This window comes from Oncorhynchus mykiss, chromosome 13, assembly GCF_013265735.2.
Source record: "Oncorhynchus mykiss isolate Arlee chromosome 13, USDA_OmykA_1.1, whole genome shotgun sequence".
NCBI lineage: Eukaryota > Metazoa > Chordata > Actinopteri > Salmoniformes > Salmonidae > Oncorhynchus > Oncorhynchus mykiss.
Window position 1 is genome coordinate 29,739,286 of NC_048577.1, and position 21,287 is coordinate 29,760,572.

At 42.6% G+C, this 21,287-nt stretch overlaps 1 protein-coding gene across 3 annotated transcripts in view; it reads right to left on the minus strand.

Moving 5' to 3' along the window:
• Positions 1 to 1,277: 1,277 nt before the first annotated feature.
• LOC110486076 (tau-tubulin kinase 1) overlaps positions 1,278 to 21,287 on the minus strand; it is a 46,254-nt gene continuing 26,244 nt past the window's right edge. For all 3 annotated transcript variants that reach the window (XM_036940729.1, XM_036940730.1, XM_036940728.1), the window contains exons 15-16: positions 2,240 to 3,714; positions 1,278 to 1,911 (exon numbers count right to left, since the gene is read on the minus strand). In XM_036940729.1, coding sequence (XP_036796624.1) covers positions 1,470 to 1,911; positions 2,240 to 3,714 — 1,917 coding nt within the window. In that variant the 3' untranslated portion in view covers positions 1,278 to 1,469. The remainder of the gene's footprint in view (positions 1,912 to 2,239; positions 3,715 to 21,287) is intronic.

Consider the following 21,287-nt stretch of genomic DNA (forward strand, 5'->3'; position numbering starts at 1 on the left):
CTACAAACAAGCAAGATTTCTGGCTCTCACAGAGGCTCCTCTGTCCTCCACTCATTACCTGTATAAAAGACACCTGTCCACAACCGCAAACAGTCACACTCCAAACTCCACTATGGCCAAGACCAAAGAGCTGTCAAAGGACACCAGAAACAAAATTGTAGACCTGCACCGGGCTGGGAAGACTGAATCTGCAATAGGTAAGCAGCTTGGTTTGAAGAAATCAACTGTGGGAGCAATTATTAGGAAATGGAAGACATACAAGACCACTGATAATCTCCCTCGATCTGGGGCTCCACACAAGATCTCACCCCGTGGGGTCAAAATGATCACAAGAACGGTGAGCAAAAATCCCAGAACCACACGGGGTGACCTAGTGAATGACCTGCAGAGAGCTGGGACCAAAGTAACAAAGCCTACCATCAGTAACACACTACGCCGCCAGGGACTCAAATCCTGCAGTGCCAGACGTGTCAAGGCCCGTCTGAAGTTTGCTAGAGAGCATTTGGATGATCCAGAAGAAGATTGGGAGAATGTCATATGGTCAGATGAAACCAAAATATAACTTTTTGGTAAAAACTAAACTCTTCGTGTTTGGAGGACAAAGAATGCTGAGTTGCATCCAAAGAACACCATACCTACTGTGAAGCATGGGGGTGGAAACATCATGCTTTGTGGCTGTTTTTTTTCCAAAGGGACCAGGACGACTGATCCGTGTTAAGGGAAGAATGAATGGGGCCATGTATCGTGAGATTTTGCGTGAAAACCTCCTTCCATCAGCACGGGCATTGAAGATGAAACGTGGCTGGGTCTTTCAGCATAACAATGATCTCAAACACACCTCCCGGGCAACGAAGGAGTGGCTTCGTAAGAAGCATTTCAAGGTCCTGGAGTGGCCTAGCCAGTCTCCAGATCTCAACCCCATAGAAAATATTTGGAGGGAGTTGAAAGTCCGTGTTGCCCAGCAACAGCCCCAAAACATCACTGCTCTAGAGGAGAACTGCATGGGGGAATGGGCCAAAATACCAGCAACAGTGTGTGAAAACCTTGTGAAGACTTACAGAAAACGTTTGACCTCTGTCATTGCCAACAAAGGGTATATAACAAAGTATTGAGATAAACTTTTGTTATTGATCAAATACTTATTTTCCACCATAATTTGCAAATAAATTCATTAAAAATCCTACAATGTGATTTTCTGCATTTTTTTCTCATTTTGTCTGTCATAGTTGAAGTGTACCTATGATGAAAATTACAGGCCTCTCATCTTTTTAAGTGGGAGAACTTGCACAATTGGTGGCTGACTAAATACTTTTTTTGCCCCACTGTACATGGTTTGGATCAAAGAAGGTAAAAAAAGATGGGAAACCGCATCAGTCTTAATTTGGGTCCGGGCTGGAGCTTTTTGAAGCATTGAGTCTTTCTGAGGACAACAGAGAAGCATATGCGTTTCTTCCCAGTGAATCTGTTTACTATCTCGCGGCAGCCATCTTGTCCCCTGTGCTTTGTTTCGCTTTGGCAGGGCCCGTGGATTTGGCTCGGATTCTGGCAGGCATAGCGGTGGACACCTGGGTAAAGGGGTCCTGTGAGTTGGCCCGTTTTATGCTGGTAGTAGTAGTAGTAGTAGTAGTATCAGCCCTGGGCTGGAGGGGAGGGGCAGTTGTGGGCCGGACAGAGAGGGACTGTCTAGTTGGATGGAGACGCTGGGGGGAGGGGCTGTCTGACCTGCAGTGGGAGGTGCTTAAGCTACGTTGGGTCACAACAACGCAGCGCAGGGGCATTCGGGGGCTGCTGCAGGGCTGGGCGGGGACAGGACAGGGCCTTGGACAGGAGGAAGAAGAGGAGCCGGTCTGCAGAGGTTTAGACCGCCTCTGGGTTGGGAGAGTGCTTGGTCCTATTTTCTGAACTTGGAGCCTGAAATGAGAATAGGTGGAATAAGAGTTAATCCTTCCCCTCGGAAACCTTTGATAAGTCATCATTTTCAAGTGTTATCACAAAAATCATAAATCTTTACAGTAACAGGACACCTTTCAGCCAATCAAATTAAGCTTAGGTCGTAAACAAGATAAATCAGACCATCTTTGACAGAAATGGCAATGGCTAAACTCTTGATATTTGGCACCGCAAAGAAGAGTTCTCATAAATTATAGTAAAACAAGCAAGGGTCTTTTCATTTACTATTGTAACCAATACAATGTTAGAATGTTATGTTTGCAAACATGATGTTGTGAAGGCTACCTACCCATTACCAAAGGTGGATGCATCTCTACAAATGCCCGATCCTGGCACAGCGAGAGGAGAGGACACGGCGGCCAGCAGCCACCCTGAGGGCCTCTTGATGGGGGTGACGGGCCTGGGGATCCTGCTGTTCCACTCCGTCTGGCCCTGGTCCCCTCCAGCCCCTGCGCTGGCCTTCAGACAGGACCTCCTCCTGGCCAGAGACTCGTCCGAGGCATGGGTGTCTTCCTCCGAGCCGGTAGTGGAGAGCGTCTCGGAGGCCCTACCGTTTCCGGAGGACAGCGAGGAGGATGTCCCCGAGGGCAGCCTCATCCAGCGGCCCTGCTGCTTCTGCACCACCAGGCGTGCCAGGTCCAGTTTCCGGGCTCTCTTCTGTAGTTGCGCCCGGGCAGAGAGCGAGGCTGAACACTCCGAGCCTGTGCCCTCTTCAGACAGTAGAACCGGGATGCGGCTTTTGATCCTCCGCCTGAGGGTGGTGTGCGGTAGTTCAGCGTTGGCAATACCTTCGGTAGACAATGGCCCCTTGTTGGAATCTACAGAGAGAGTTTTGTGTTCCAGAATGGGCGACATGGCTTCCGGGACAGGCTCCAAAGACTTGACGAAGACCAGCGGTGGGCGGTCGTCCGATTTGGTGCGCGTGACACCATTCTCCGGGGTCACGTCTGGGATAGAATGGGCTTGGGGCTCTCTGGAAGGACTCTGGGATTCCTCACCCTTTTCGACATGTCCGGTCTGTTCACGGGTGTCTCCTTCCCATGGTGAGGCCTCCTGGGTAACGGCTGAGATGTCGCAGTGGTCGCTGCTCTCCTTTGCGGTTTGACCTCTGGAAGACATGATGTTAAAGTGGGAAGTCTCGGAGATGTGGACAAAGGTGAGCTCAACTTTGGTGAAGGGGGGAGATGCGGGGGCGATAGGGGTGGATGGCCCCAAGTCCGACCTCAGTGTGAAGGAGAGCTCTGGCTGGCTGCCCGCACCCACCAGAGGCATATCGTTCCTAGGGGTAGAGGCAGACGGTGTCCTGAAGTCAACCTCGAGCAGGACGTGTTCTCCCCCAGTGGATGGAGACTTCCGGGTATCCCCCGGCGAGAACAAAACCAGGGTCTTGGAGCCGTCCTCAAAGTCAGGGTCAGCATCTGCGGCTGAGGCGGGTTCCCGGGGGCCGGCCATGAGGGTGTCAGGGGCCCCATCCTGGCTCCGCTCTGTGCTCTTTTGGCTGGTCTCGCTGTATGACTCACTCTTGGACACATCATCGTCCCGCGGGCTCTGGGGCTCCTGGACCTCGTTCTCTGCCGACAGAGCTGCTGGGAAGGTTCGCCGCTGAGGAAGGGTGCCGGTCAGCATGACAGTGAGGAAGTCGGCCCTCTTGACCTGGAGCTGGGGAAGGATGTGGAAATACTCCTTCTCATCCATCTGGCCCTTGGTCCTGAAGTCTGGACAGGGCTGATATAGGCCATTGTGCTCAGTCAGAGACATGATCATCTACAAAAGATGCAATTAAATAATTACTTTTACAAGAGGCATGCTGGAAATATGGTCAAGGCAAAAAATATAAAACCACAACTATTTTGGAAGATATGGCTCGTGTCACATGATGTAAATGGGGACAAAACTGTGAAAACACCCAACATTGTGTAATGTGAACATATCTAAGATAAATTAATAAAGAACGAAACGAGGGACAGCATTTTCCCCCCAAACAATTTAATGTTTTTTTGGTTATTCACAGGCTTTTAAAGATTGTCTAGATTACATACATTTTTAGAAAAGGCACAAAAATGCTTTGAAGAGTTTTCCCTTTTAGATACACAGTCCAATATCTTGTAATTTTCAAGTGTTTCCCTTCATAAAGATTTGACACACAGTACACACTAAAACCAACTATCTTGCATGCTACTACAGATTAACTGAGAACTCAGTAGTCAAACTGGTTAAAATGACATCTTTTCAACCAGTTTTAATGTTAAAAATACATAATTTCAACCAGTTTTGCCCATTGGGAATGGAATATTTATTGAGTTGTATGTACATAAGTTTTGTTGATTTACAAAAGGTTTAAAATACATGCTTTTTACCTGTAAATGTTACAAGCAGACTGTACAATTGTATTGTGATACAAAAAAATGCTTAGACATGTATATACAGTGTATCGTACATCTAAAAGACAGTCATGGATCACGCTTGACAAATACTGCAGTTATAATCACTACCATTTCTTTCTTTGACAATTCTATCATACAGTACCTTCTACTATCTCATGAGCCCTCTGTTTTTATTGCCAGTATTTTCAAGAGCTGACAAACAGAGACAACGAATAAGCCAGTGTCTCCAAATGTGACGATGAATGCTCTTTCATTTATAACATTTTGACAGAAATCTGTCCATTTCTTTAGGTTGTGCATGTGAATTTACTGAAATGGAGATTAGTGTTTTTTGAAGGACACCAAAAAAAAAAAAACATGGTCCTTGTAGCTTCATTGAACAAATTCGTAACATCTATCTCCTCAAATGCAATCAATCACATAATGAACTATACCCTGTTTTTCAAAAAAATATGTACGGATATCCACTTTTCAAATCTGGTCAGATGAAAAACTATGTACTATACAACTTCAAGTAATAGACGAGGCATTTGTGTGCCTACATTAGAGCCCTGCACTGGCATACATTTTGTAAACCTAAACCCATTTTAAGCCCAAACGGTTGTTTCTGCCAAATTTCAGGCCCTAAACAAACGCAAAATCAGAAATAACCTCCTCCGTTATTGTCCATTAGCTGCTCGTCTTTCTGTCACTAGCTCCCTGCGCTGCTGCATGCACTCTGAATGCCTGTCCATACGACTCCGTGCATGCGGCTCTGTGCATGTGCTTTGTCAATAGCAAAGCCTCTGCTTGCTGTTCTGCACAATGACGAGACAGAGAGCAGTTAGCTGTTAAACTAGCTACTTTTCGTCACTCTAAACCAAAGGAACATTATTTTCAGTAAAGTAATCTCTCCTGTAGACTCAAACAAATGTCTTGTCTTATATTTGACGAGGTTGAAGCACTTCTGACACCATGATATGTACTGCGCAGCAGAGCAGAAGCAAATGGCTCAGCTTCAAAATGTTAATGATCAAATTTAGTGATACCCGTACCCTAGTTATTTTTTTCATTTCCTGCACTAATGTGTTATCATTTACACACTGTCAAGTTTCATGTCTTAATTAATTATAAAAATAAAACTTTTCTTTGACAGAATAATTATTATCCTATTTGACTGTTCATTTTCGGCAGTTCTTACTTTCTCTGGGGGTCTGTACTCCCGATGTTGACTGTTTATGTGCTTGCCAGTTAGCTAGCAGTTCTCGGCTGTTAGCAGCCAACGGCTAGCAGTTGCTGACTGGCAACAAAAATGGATGACTGTCATTAATAACTGAATTATTTAATGTAACAAATCAAATATGAAACCTTGTACACAATTCATGGTAACCGTAAACAATTCATTTAGACCCGACGTTCATTTGAAACACGCGTTTATTTGCTGAAATGTGTGCCGTTGCCCAGCTATTAAAAGGGACAGGCGGCTGTTTGAGACTGCGTTTAATTGAAGTTTTACGGTACATCTTCATTTTCAGTCAATTTTCCTTATGGAGATTCATAAAATATTCAAGTCATTCAACACAGTCAATGACTTATAGACTGAAAACCCTCTTTCAAATTCTAGACTATGGTTGACAAATATGACTCTGCAATTCAAGTGATAATTGTTTACAAGACCAAGTCAGGCTTTTTATATTAACTCAACTTGAAAGCCTAAGGGTTAGGGGACTTTGAGCATACAGTGTACTTTACATGTGCAGTGGCTTTGTGTAATGTTATGTGATATTATGTTACATGTTACACATCTATGGCATTTTCAATCACTCTTAGTCCATAGCTAAAAGGGATTTCTGCCGCAGTAAACAGTTTACAATATTTCACAACAGACACTTTGCCCATGTCCTGTGGATTTCACAGCAGATCTCTCAACCTATACTGCCATCTAGGTTGGACACCCAGCCTTGTGGAACAAGTCATTTTTCAGAATATAGGACAGGATATGCAGAACATATGGAAGATGTGCTCATGTATCAGTGACGTGAACCGAATGTTTAACTTGCCATCTGATAAATTAAAATAAGAAGGTGCGAATCACAGTCCCTCTTCGCTGCAACTTGAAATTCATTTTTGATCCTTGAGTATACGCCAAGTCAATATTCACATAATAATAATAATAATAAGGAATTGCACGCCCAGAAATTGGGGAAAACAAACATTCTTTCCTTCGTCGTTGATTTTTAGTTATACAGAAATAACAAAACATGCCGAAAAGCTGCTGTGTTGTTCAATGTACATGTAAACAGGTAAAAGAAATCCCAATTTATGGTTCGCATTGCTCCCACGTTGGGAAATAGAGCCTGCGAGAAGAGCCCTGTGGCTTCAGGCTATTTGGTGTGGGAGAGTGGGAAATGTGGGGAGCCGGTGTCCAAGTATGCTACACATAGCTATGTGTATGGAAAACATTTCCTCACAGGTAAGACAGTTAACTTGTTAAATATAGTCTGCTTGGTAACTCCATTCACTACTTGTAGCTGTATAGTCTGTGTTGGCTAGCTTAATGTCGCGGTCGGTAGCTAGCTAGCACTCACTCACACAGCCGCTAGCACCGTCATGAAAAGGGGCATGAGGGAAGCCCTACAATATTCTGTTTTTAAGTAGGCAATGTTGAAAAGTAATCTTTAGACATATTGTACTTTTCTTAAATGTAGTTTTGTAATTGACTAAAACAAGCAGACAAGAAAAGTGTGTTTGAAAAGGCTCACATTTTTGCTGTGAGCCAATGGGGTAACCTAGGTAACCTCAGGTTGTTTTCCCCACAGGTGAGCAGGGCCGGGACGTTCTATCTAATACCGACTGGGACTATCCCGTTACCAGTGGTAATGTACTGTACATAACTCCCAGAAAAAAAATACTGGGTTGTTCCACCAATTGGGTGCCCTTAGAGTAGTATAGTCAAACATAACTTGATTTCACCAAATGAATAGTTTCACCATATCAAACGAGAATTCAGTTAACAGGGTTGACCTTAAAATGAGGGACAGAGGCACATAAACCACTGATCACATTAAATATATAATAATCTTTCAGAAATCAACATAACTTATAGCTTTACAATGATGGTGTAGACTTGGGAATTTTTGGGGGTTAAGTTGGTTAAAATCTTCCTAAATTCTGAAGAATTTGAGGGACCTTTCAAAATGCTGGCACTTCAGCACGTCTTTATTCATATTATAAAACAGACTTATTGAATTGTCCATGTACTCTATATTAAAGGGTACTTCATTGAATATAACAGGCTTTTAGAATTCAATATTAGTGCACAATTATTATAATTGTTTTATTTTATTTTGTACTTTTACCCCCAATCTCGTGATATCGAATTGGTAGTTACAGTTTTGTCCCGTCGCTGCAACTCCCCTACGGACTTGGGAGAGGCGAAGGTCGAGAGCCATGAGTCCTCCGAAACATGACCCTGCCATGCCGTACTGCTTCTTGACACACTGCTTTCTTAACCCGGAAGCCAGCAGCACCAATTTGTTGGAGGAAACAGTCTAGCTGGCGACCGAAGTCAGCTTGCAGGCGCCCGGCCCACCACAAGGAGTCGCTAGAGCCGGGTGGGACAAGGGAAAAACATTAAAGGGACGCAAAAGGCACTCATTTAATAGAACAACCCTACTATACATTCATAGCCAGAGTTTGATCTTATTATATATCATGCAAATAGGGTTAGAAATATGAAAACAGTCTTGTACAATACAATTTCTCTGCAAGTCAATTTCAAAATTGCCTGCGTTATTTTTAGAGTTCAGTGACAATGTTTGACATCCTGTTTTGATTGAGCGTATTATGGCGAGATTTGTTTTACCGAGAACGGACAAAAAAGTTCAAAAACAATATGTTTTTTAATAGCAGTGCCAATAATGTCCAGGAAAAATGTGCATATGTGCAAAATTAAGTTTGGAGTTAGCAGCTAATCCACTCTCAGTACATTCACTGAGTAGTGCTCGCTGCGTGGTGCTACACACACAAAACGACTAGCATGATTTGCAGAAAATCGTCGAACCAAAGCAGCGGGAAATTAACTGATGGAACAGTTATCTTTTCTAATCAGAGACAGAGGCGACATTCAGAGAGGGATGCTTGCTTGCTTCTTAGTGCTGTTAAGTAAATGCAAATGTCTTAAATGCAAAGCTTGGCAAAAGTAAAAGTGGTGCATATTTTGTAAGCGTAGCCCTTTAGCGCATTCACAAAAGCAATCATAAAAGAAACATAAGATCCTACTCATTGAGAAGACCAAATAAGAAGGCTGCATGTGGTTATGCCATTTCAGAAATACAGTAGTGTCGTTCCTCCTCACAATTGTTTCAGAAAAACAGGGAACACAAAGCCAAGAGATACACGGTTATTACAAGAAGACATCAGTAAAATATCAGCATAAAACATTCATTAAATGTTGAAAAGACGTCCAAAAAAACTTGGTGTGGAGCAAAATCAGCATACAGTGCGAAGCCTGTGATGTCACGGGTCTGAGGTGTAATTCTATACAATTCATTTCTATACTGTAAATTTTTTCACTTGGCTACATCTACAATGCATGCCCTTTACATTAGAACTGCTACCCACTTAAGGGTCTGTTACCTCATTGGCATAAAAAAAAAAAGTGGCATAAAATGAGTGTGGAAATAACCAATACTCTCCCTGGTCTCCTTTCCTCTTAACCTTGTTTCTTCAAAATGGCATAACATTTTTTTCCCCCAAGCACCCTTAGCATATCTTATTTATTGCGTTTCTCATCTTTTGCATCAATATTTTCTACCTGGGCCCAATAGTGACCATGTTCTCCTGTTAAGTCCTTTATAAAGTGCAACAGTGAGGTACAGTACTCAACGAACAATGGAGAAAGAAGTGCTATGTTGATGACTTATCTACACAAATATACTGTCACATACAACAGTCGATCCTGATATACAGGATATATGTATGTAGCTCACTTCACTGCAAAAATGCACACCAAAACCCACAGAATTCCAATGGCATTGTTGGCTAACTTTGGCTACTTTAATGAATGGTTATGCCATTCGAATAAATGGTTTATGCTATTCCGCAAGAAGATAGATAAGACAAAGCCCCCCAGTGCAATCCAAACCCTGGCATTATCTATCTATAACAATGATACAGTTGAAGAGCTGAGCCAATGCAATGGCAGAGATGCCATTCTATGGAGCTTAAACTGTAAGTGCCTGAACTACTTTGGAACCAGATTTCATTTCATAAAACACAGCTGTTTGCATAATACCTGCCTAACATCACAGCTCCTCCCTAACCACCCTAACCACTGGTCCAGGGTCTACCCTCCTTATGGTTAAGGATAGGATTCAGTGTTGGGTGATCTTATCCTAGATCTGTGGTTAGAGACAACTTCTATCTCAAGCAGGAAAACCACCGTCTCTCTGGGTATTACTTTATACGTGCAAGTTTTCCTCCGTCAACATTCACACATAGCAGCTTTGCTACCGATTCCAGACGGTGACGTGATTTCACATTATGACCAAACAAACTTCAGACAACTGTGAAATAACTACTGGGGTGATCTGAATCTGGAAACAACGTCAGCACAAGACCTGTTCATCAGGAGCTTCATGAAATGGGTTTCCATGGCCGAGCAGGTGCACACAAGCCTAAGATCACCATGCACAATGCCAAGCGTCGGCTGGAGTGGTGTAAAGCTCGCCGCCATTGGACTCTGGAGCAGTGGAAACGCGTGGAGTGATGAATCACACTTCACCATCTGGCAGTCCAACGGAGGAATCTGGGTTTGGCGGATGCCAGGATGCCAGTTTGGTGGAGGAGGAATAATGGCCTGGGTCTGTTTTTCATGGTACGGGCTAGACCCCTTAGTTCCAGTGAAGGGATATCCTAACGCTACAGCATTCAATGACATTCTATACGATTCTGTGCTTTCAACAGTTAGGGGAAGGCCATTTCCTGTTTCAACATAACAATGCCCCTGTGCACAAAGCGAGGTCCCTACAGAAATGGTTTGTCGAGATCGTTGTGGAAGAACTTGACTGGCCTGCACAGAGTCCTGACCTTAAACCCATCACCTTTGGGATGAATTGGAAAGCCGACTGTGAGCCAGGCCTAATCGCCCAACATCAGTGCCCGACCTCACTAATGCTCTTGCGGCTGAATCGAAGCAAGTCCCCGCAGCAATGTTCCAACATCTTGTGGAAAGCCTTCCCAGAAGAGTGGAGGCTGTTATAGCACCAAAGGGGGGACCAACTCCATATTAATGCACATGATTTTGGAATGAGATGTTCGACGAGCAGTTTGTCATGTATTGTAGCACATGTTAATAAATGCTATGTCACGTAACTGAATTAAGAACAGTTATATGAAAGGAGGTTTCACCATTTCTTGCATCATAACGTTCGAATCATGTTACTGTAGCAACAAGCCTTTTTAAAAACTCAAATACATAACGTTTAAATTCTCAGCAACAAAAGAGTGATCAAATTAAGATTGTACATCTATACAGTACATTGAACTCAACCACGATAACGCTTGTCGTAAAAACATGACACTGAATATTAGAGAAAGGGAGTTTTCCTATTGCAAAACCCCACACCTAATATCCTCACCCTTCAAAAGCCTGCCTAACCCATTGCTCCAGCATTTCAACGCATAGAAAGCATGGATATGCCAGCAACGGACAGACAAAAAACACCTCTATAAAGTACACCAAAAGCAAGATAAGACATATAGAATATAGCGCCCTGTGAGATAAACATACAGAAGCGGAAATATTTCTGTTTACACTCCACAAGAACTAGCCTGGTCCCACATCTGTTTGTGCTGTCTTGCCAACTATGGTCATTTTTATGGTTACGGACGTGACAATGATCATAAGTGTTGGCAAGACTCCACAAACAGATCTGGGACCAAGCTACACAAGATCAGTGTGTAGACTGCAGAGCACTTCTACTGCATTACATGCCTTCTCTGGGGAATAATTTAACTCTAATGCTTTGTCACAAGACCCTCGTAACAGTGTCAGGAGCATGACATAACTGACGCCTTGGGATAAACAAGGACAACTTATGACTCTACATTGTTATGGCACCGTTGATAAAGTAGCTGGGCTAGTATGTACCTAACTCACAGTTTCTGTTATGACTGCTTAAAGTCAGCTATCATTAGAGGCAGTAACTGCTTATGACATCTATATGTCATTCTCATGACAGTGCACATAGGTCTTACAAGGAAATATTATTTAAGGAAAGTGTGGTAACTCTTAACTTGTAGCTTGCAGGTATAAAGCTTTATTACTAGTTATAAGCATGTATGAGCTTTTATAATAACTTACATTGCATTATAACCTCATCATAATGCCTTATAACCTCCTCATAATGCATTATAACCTCATAACGCATTATACCTGCACAGGCAAACTGCGATTGGTACATCCATTTTAATATATACCCATTGATTCTTAAAGAATATAACTTATAATTTCTCAGTTCAACTGTCGTACCCCATCAGAAGCCAACATATAAGCTTGGTTTACTCCATTGTTTGTAAACAATGTAATTGTTAAACAGCATCCAAACATGGCTAAAACTACAAGTTTGATATCATGGATCTTCATTCCTTGCATCTATAGCTCTGTCTAGGAATTCAAGAAAAGTACTTCATCCCCATCCCTCAGCTGTTTACCAAAACAGTGGTGGGGTGTCCGCCTTGTTATTGTTTGATCAGAAGAGGACTGGCCACCCATCATAGCCTGGTTCCTCTCTAGGTTTCTTCCTAGGTTCTGGCCTTTCTAGGGAGTTTTCCTAGCCACGTGCTTCTACATCTGCATTGCTTGCTGTTTGTGGTTTTAGGCTGGGTTTCTGTACAGCACTTTGAGATATCAGCTGATGTAAGAGGGGCTTTATAAATACATTTGATTTGATCTATAGATTGCCCCTTTAAGCAAAGTGTTACCAAAAGCGTTACTGAATTCCTTTAGCTACGCATTGCCGACATGACCTGCATTCGACGACAATCCCTCAAGCCTGCAGCATGAATGGAAAAAGAATGCAATGAAGTTGAACAGTCTCTTAACAGTCTCGGTTTTGTGACTCCTCCTCCGCACGGTACCAATAAATGATGAAGAGGGAAAGGGGAAACCTCAAGTTTACACTTCCATCACTTTTTACTCAAATTGCACGTGCAACTCTGACTTTGCAAGGAGCAGACTTTTATGAGTTTATTAAGTGAAAAATATTTTGCCATCAGCACTTTTCTTCTCTTCCTATTCACTTTTTTAAAGTTAGTTAAATTAAAGTGAGTTGTTTGAACTGTGTTTTGTTTGTATGTTTGTGTGTGTCTGAAAGATAATGTGTGCGCAAGCGTGCATGTGTTTGTGTTCTAACCAACCCGTCAAAATAGGGCTCTTTGGGTTTCAAACTGCGATTATGTCCCTGTGTATGTACATAATGGGTGAAAACGAGTATACGCTAATGCATTGTGGCATGCAGAGTGCCCCCCCTCAGCTTGTGTTCTTATTCATGAGCTTTGCAAGCAATTGCTGGATTTGCGTGCGCGACACGTTCAGGACCGAGTGCCTGCTCCGTGGGCTGCCAGGGCTCTGCAGGGGAGCGTGGCGCCGGTGTGTGGAAGAGTTCATGTGAGCGGGGCTGCTCTCGGCTGAGCGGCTCCGCTGGATGAAGGACCCTCCGGGGTGCGGGTACTGCTCCGTCTCCAGCGTGGATGATGAGAAGACGTAGGAGGCCAGCCTCCGCAGCTGATTGGGCCTCGGGTGGTGCCTGTCATCCTCCAGCTGCAGAAGAGACCAAACAGAAAACAGAAGGAGGGGCATTAGGATGGAAGGGGGAGGGACAACAAGGTCATGCTAACAGACTATAAACCAGTAATTGGTTCACGTTCCAACTCTCATGAAACGGCTTCATTTCCTTGCCTTCTTACCCTTCCTCACCAGTATTCTAAAAGGATTAGATAGTTGAGAGTTATGGGCTTGGGAGCTCAACTATCCAGTACCTTTCAGGTCAGCTGATAAGAGGGTAAAAGAAGGAGACAAGAAAAGGGATCCATATGGAGTATTGGAACATATCTTGTCATACATCTCTCCTTCCCTGTGTGCATGCTGTAAGGGCTCTCAGGTGTAGTCCAGAGAGAAACAGGGAGAGGAAGACTCTATGGTTGCCATTACAGCAGAGGCGTTACAGTATGTTAAAATGATAGAAGACAGTATTCTACAAAACAGTTAAGTAGGTTGCCAGATTGGAAGCAAATGAGAGTAGGTTTCCGTCTATCTCATAATCGAGGCACAGAGCACGCATTCCTCAACAATGGCATTAAAAACACGCACAAGTACGGCACATGTTCTTCTAGTATGTAAACACATTGAACCTGGGAAAATGCCTGGACACGATCAAATTTCATTACACTCAATTTGACTAAAATTCGGAAAAAATAAATCACCATTGGAAAATGCAAAATGAATAACACAAAATATAGATGGTCTCATCAAGCACACGAAACACAAACGCACAACGAAGGAAAGGGGATAAATATGGCTCAACAAAAAAAGGAGGAGTTCGGAACAGAAACGAAGTAAGAAAAAAACAACAGAAGTAAGGACTATCCTAAACTGTGCTTACCCCAAAACACCACTTTATTTCTTCGCTTGTTGTTCCCATGGCACCCTCGCTTTTTCTCCTCTGGGTGAGTGCAACTTGACATACTGTACTTTTAAGTGATAGGTTGAGCAAATGCATCAGTTATGTCAAGGAAGAGGTCGCAGGGCAAATAAATCGAGGGTCCTTGACATGTTTGCGATAGCGAGGCCTGCCGTACTAGGCACTTGCAATGAAATCAAAAATAAGGCTGGTAAAACGTGATTGGCGAGGTAAGTATAAATCGACATGTTGTTTTCTTTTCCGGTAATCCATGACAAGGAAATACAACTGGCACAGGGAATGGGTGAACTGGCCTTGTGGTTTTGAAGGGTCCTTGTGTATTCAGGTTTTTATTCTTACCATACACCTGAGAAAAACGTTCTTTAACATATTTCATGGACATACTGTAACCGTCAGAAAAAGACACTTACAAAAACGTACAAAAAGGTTAAATAGACATAAAATATCAACTTGTTCAAATGGTACGCAGACTTGCATAATTATACAAGAGACCTTCCGGACTGGTTTCTAATTGATGCAGTGCTAACGGACCCTAATGGTACATGGATTATGGGTAATGTGTATTCAAAAAACAATCTGTAAGATTTTTTGTTCAAAAAGGTTTTTAGGCAGGGCAACAAGGTCAACCATATTAAATTGTAATCTAAGCCAGTGGGAAAAACTGGTTGAGGTCAGGTTGTGTTCTGATTAACGTCTTTAAATAGTTGAAATCATCTGACCAGATGGCAACCAAATTATGGTGCCTTTCCCATGGCTGGATTACCGAACGAGTATGCAGGGCACATGCCCTGGGGCCCTAACCTCCAGGGTGTCCTCCCCCCAAAAACTATTGAACACGTTGGTTGGGGGCCCCCGGAAATGTTCTCTCAGCCTCATGGCAAAATGTATAGAATAGCATGAAATTTGCTATAAAACTGCAAATGTTTCTGTCTGCCCCCTGGCAAAATGTGTAGAATTGCAGGAAATGAGCTTTAAAATCAGGTTTAGTATGATCTGAGCTAGTTTATGTATTTTTTTTCAACGTGAAGAGATGGATATAATTGGTTGAAAAGACAAACAAACTGACATTATGGTCAGGTTGATAAAAGAAGGATTACATTACTTTTTGCACCTGGTTGTAATCTGATGTTGGTTCAACAACAACCTATATAGTCTTCATTTTTCCCAGGGTTGTTGATGTCGTCATGTCATCTGATTATCTGACTTCGCTTCAACCAGATTTCAACAAAAGGAAACCTTACAAAAGCATGTTGTGTGAAGTTTTGGATTTGTATACAAAATAGTTTGAGTGTGTGTATTTTCTTCAATAAAAATAATAAAAACAAATTAGATTTTGGTTTTCAAAGAACAAGGATTTGCTCCAAAATGAAGTATCTCCAAAATGAAAATAAAATATTTGAAAAGTCATTCTTCCACAGTGCATTTAAACTCCATTTAAATTACACTCAATCGAGCCAAGTCGTTACATGAAATGAGTCCCTTTTGGGTAGTGTAATTTGGTGAAAGTTTTATTTCACCTCATTGTAACATTCTGTCATGATGAGCACATGTTCAACTTAGTAAAAAAGTGCCAAATAAAGTAACAGGATTAAATCAGCCATAAAACCCCTTGTGATAGGGGGAACGAAAGCTTGTTGTGTGCAACAGGAAGGGGCAATTGAATGCAAGCTTCAAACATTTTTTTATTGTTAAAACATTTCTAGCCTGTCCACCTATGGGTAACATGGTTGACATGTTATGCTCAAACGCACTCAGTTCTCCACTACAAAACATGGCCAAAAAGGGTAGAACCAGCTCACCTGCCTTACACTATGATTTGACTATATATATTAAATGTTCTTAAAAGGGCCAGTGCAGTCCAAAACTAGATTTTCCTGTGTTTTATAAATATTTCCACACTATGAGGTTGGAATAATTCTGTGAAAATGATGATAATGCACTTTAAGTGTAAAAGCTGTTTGTTTGGCTGGGTGAGATTTTTGAACCAACTGGTGACATCGCCAGGTGGTACAAGTTAAGTCCAATAAAGAGAGTTTGCCCTACTCTCTGCCAATAACAGCTAGTTTTCAAATTGAATTAGGCTCCTTCAAATTAGGTCCCTCTCTCAAACCACTAGCAGACAGTTCTAACTAAATTCTTGCTTGAGAAATTTCATTTAGCTAAGGAGCTATTTTGGTTTCTTTGTTTTCCATTAAAAAGGCCAAAATCACAGTAAGGTACTTCATTTTTACCCAGAAATGATTTCATATTGAGATGAAAATGGCTGCATTGGACCTTTAAGAAAAATATATTTAAAAGATAGTTTAAATCGTATTAAAAACGAGAGTTCAGTTCCTGTAACAGGGTGGACCTTAAAGTGAGGAAGAGTTTTTTTTCTACTTAAAATTAATCACAAAATAAATATGAATCTTCAGAAATGACTGTCAAAGCAACAAAATAACTAGGGCTTTATGAAATGTTGCAGTTAAGTAGGTTAAACTCTTCTGAGATGTCACAGAGTGCACAGAGGAACATGTACACATTTTGGCACTTTAGCAAAACTTCATTCATATAAAAATCTAATGAATGTATTTCAAGTCTAAGCCTTGGTTGGTTTGGGGTGGTTGGGTAAACAGACGGATTTTGATGGGAATATCGGCCCTAGGGGATGGGTCATTTTTAATATTATAGGCTTATAAAATCCAATATTGATGCACAATATCTATTTGAAATATCAAAGGGGCACAACATGGACTGGAATGACCCAACTACACTATTGTTTTAATTAATCAATCTGAACTAACTGGAGTTAAAACCACATCTCAGTGACTACTGACTGACATTCTTGTTAGTTTTGTTCTTTTTTTGGCTGTTGTCCTTTATCAGTGAGGGCCATTGTTTCATTCATATAGAGCTGTATCCCGTTTTCCATTCAAACCTTTCAAATGATCTGGAAGTTATTGCTCACCCTAACCTCATAGATAAATACACCTGTTCGTCAAACATCTCATTCCAAAATCATGGGCATAAATATGGATTTGGTGCTGCTGTAACAGCCTCCAGTCTTTCTGGGAAAGCGTTCCACTAGATGTTGGAATATTGCTGCAGGGACTTGTTTCCATTCAGCCACTAGAGCATTAGTGAGTTTGGGCACTGATGTTGGGCGATTAGGCCTGGCTCGTTCCAATTCATCCCAAAGGTGTTTGATGGGGTTGAGGTCAGGGCTCTGTGCAGGCCAGTCAAATTCTTCCACACCAATCTCAACAAACCATTTCTGTATGGACCTTGCTTTGTGCATGGGGGTATTGTCATGCTAAAACAGGAAAGGGCCTTCCCCCAACTGTTGCCACAAAGTTGGAAGCACAGAATTGTCTAGAAAGTCATTATATACTTTAGCGTTAAGATTTCCCTTCACTGAAATTAAGGGAACTAGCCCGAACCAGGAAAAACAGCCCCCGGCCATTACTCCTCCACCAACCTTCACATTTGGCACTCTGCTTTATGGCAGGTAGCATGCTCCTGGCATCCACCAAACCCAGATTCATCCGTCGGACTGCCAGATGGTCATAGGAAGGCCAAAAAAGATCATCGAGGGCATCAACCACCCGAGCCTGTTCACACCGCTTCCATCCAGAAGGCGAGGTCAGTACAGGTGCATCAAAGCTGGGACCGAGAGACTGAAAAACAGCTTCTATCTCAAGGCCATCAGACTGCTAAACAGCAATCACTAACTCAGAGAGGCTGCTGCCTACATTGAGATCCAATCACTGGCCACTTTAATAAATGGATTACTAGTCACTTTATACAATGCACTAAATAATGCCACTTTAATAATGATTACATATCTTACATTACTCATATCACATGTATATACTGTATTTTATACCATCTATTGCACCTTGCCTATGCCGCTCGGCCATCGCTCATCCATAGACTGACATGTACATATTCTCATTCACCCCTTTAGATTTGTGTGTATTAGGTAGTTGTTAGGGAATTGTTAGATTACTTGTTAGATATTACTGCACTGTTGGAACTAGAAGCACAAGCATTTCGCTACATTCGCATTAACATCTGCTAACCATGTGTATGTGAAACACAATTTGATGAAGTGTGATTTGTCACTCCAGAGAACGCATTTCCACTGCTCCAGAGTCCAATGGCGGCGAGCTTCACACCACTCCAGGCGATGCGTGGCATTGCGCATGGTGATCTTAGGCTTGTGTGCGGCTGCTCAGCCACCCATTTCATGAAGCTCCCGACAAACAGGTCTTGTGCTGACATTGCTTCCAGAGGCAGTTTGGAACTCGGTAGTGAGTGTTGCAACCGAGGACAGATGATTTTTACGCGCTGCATGCCTCAGCACTCGGTGGCCCTGTTCTGTGAGCTTGTGTGGCCTGCCACTTCGCAGCTGAGCCTTTGTTGCTCCTAGATGTTTCCACTTCACAATAACAGCACTTACAGTTGACCGGGGCAGCTCTAGCAGGTCAAACATTTGCCAAGCTGACTTGTTGCAAAGGTGGCATCCCATGACAGTGCCACGTTGAAAGCCACTGAGCTCTTCAGTAAGGCCGTTCTACTGCCAATGTTCTATGGAGATTGCATGGCTGTGTGTTTGATTTTATACACTGTTCAGGCTGATATAGCCAAATCCACTAATTTCAGGGGGTGTCCATATACTTTTCTTTGTATAGTATTCATACTCTGCTCTGAGTTAGGTTGTTTTGAGGGATGTTTTGTGGCACCCTCTAGTGTTGGGCACAGGGGAATAAAAATAAAGAACCAGTGTTACTGTACTCACACCATGTGTATGGGCCTCCCATTAGACATACACAGTAGCCATGTATGACTCTTTTCAGCATGCACAGTTTATGCAAATCAGGGTTCTCCAACTCTAGGGAGATACTGGATGTGCAGGTTTTTTCCCCAACCCAGCACTAACACCTGTTTCCAATAATCAACTCATCATGACCTTCATTCAACCAGGGATGTCAAACTCAAAACAGTCTATCCATCATTTTGGGACTTTTTGATGCTCCCTGATTGTCTAGCTTTCAAATTCTGTGATTATTAGTGAGCTGGACACAGTCAAGAACATTTATGTATGTAGGTCCATTATCATTTCAACACAGTTTCAATTTGGTTTTAGTCATTTTAAAGTATATTGAGTTTGTTCCCCCCCACCAAAAAAAAACAAACATTTATATTGTTTCAAAAAAATAATCAAGCCACCCGTGGGCCGGATTGGACCTCCTCGCAGGCAGGATCCGAGCTCTGGGCAGTACGTTTGACACCTGTGCCATATGCCAACCAGTGATTGGACCTCCTCGCAGGCAGGATCCGAGCTCTGGGCAGTACGTTTGACACCTGTGCCATATGCCAACCAGTGATTGGACCTCCTCGCAGGCAGGATCTGAGCTCTGGGCAGTACGTTTTGACACCTGTGCCATATGCCAACCAGTGATTGGACCTCCTCGCAGGCAGGATCCGAGCTCTGGGCCGTACGTTTGACACCTGTGCCATATGACAACCAGTGATTGGACCTCCTCGCAGGCAGGATCCGAGCTCTGGGCAGTACGTTTTGACACCTGTGCCATATGCCAACCAGTGATTGGACCTCCTCGCAGGCAGGATCTGAGCTCTGGGCCGTACGTTTTGACACCTGTGCCATATGCCAACCAGTGATTGGACCTCCTCGCAGGCAGGATCTGAGCTCTGGTCAGTACGTTTTGACACCTGTGCCATATGCCAACCAGTGATTGGACCTCCTCGCAGGCAGGATCTGAGCTCTGGTCAGTACGTTTTGACACCTGTACCATATGCCAACCAGTGATTGGACCTCCTCGCAGGCAGGATCTGAGCTCTGGTCAGTACGTTTTGACACCTGTGCCATATGACAACCAGTGATTGGACCTCCTCGCAGGCAGGATCTGAGCTCTGGTCAGTACGTTTTGACACCTGTGCCATATGCCAACCAGTGATTGAGCGTTGGAAAACAAAGCATTTATGAATCTCTTTGAAATGCTCATGGATGTGTCTTTGGTTCATACTTAAATGCCTGTTTCTTGACACATATTTGTGTACAAAGCGGTATTTCAGAGTTGAAAGTGTAACGTGACAAAAATTAAATATAATACAGATATCATTGTTGGGCAAAATAGTATGATTGCATTACATTCTCACCTAGAAGACCCCTGAAGAACTGAAACCCTAATGGAAGCTACGGGACATTGGTTTTAACAATAAAAAGAAACATTTTGTCAACTTCAATTGTTCTCCAAGAAATTGCTGAATTTCCTCTATAATTCACCTAAAAGACTTGAACATTCCCCATATTTTCTTTCTGCATCTTTTTATGTATGAGGTAACGGTCAGCTTAATCACATTTGGTGGCAGCGGTGGGATATGTTTCCCTAGCCTGATGGGAAGACCCACTGTTTAAATGTTTTAATTTAACATTTTCAACCAAAGGTTTTCATGTCAGGAATTTATAACACTGACGTCAAGAACATGTTCGGTATGAAGAAAACATTTTGAAACTTGGTGGCACCACCTGAACATGTCCAAAGATGATATTTCTGTTACAAAAACCTTTTGCTACGGCTATCTGGATGTTTGTTACATTATTCTCATCAGAATGACAAAGTGTCATCATGTATGCATATATCTTGTTTCATCAGTGTGTCATAACGAGGGCATCAAGTGCAGTGCAACCCTAACAAATGTCAACCCGAATACAGGGACGTACTGGGACCAGGAATCTTCCCGGGGTATGGACCGGCCCATCTGGCATTTGCCGGAACCGTAAAATGAAAAAAATGCTTGTGGAGTCATTGAGAAAACTATTGAGAAAATATTGTAGAAATACATTGGGGGGAAAGAACCTATCAAAAACAACCCTACTCATGCCACCATCTCACCCAAAAAGCATAAACTGTTCAATAATTATTATATGTAATACTACATCTGATCTGATGCTGGAATATGCAGTTAGCAAAGCCACGTCTCCCATTCATACCGTAGCATTACAAAACAATGGTTAAAACCAAAAGTCATGGGCAAAACCAAACTGATGGAAAGGAACAATTTGTGCCTGCTGACACAGAAAAAGGCACATTTTCTCTCTTTACACTGGCAGGATATGTCACACCAATGACAGTGTGACTGACACTAAAATGGCTGCAGGAATAATGGTCGCCCCCCGCCAAGGTATTCACTTCCCACTGGCTTGCAAAATTGTAGGATTGCAAAATTCCCAGGTTTTCTAGAAAGATTACTTGAATTATAAGGA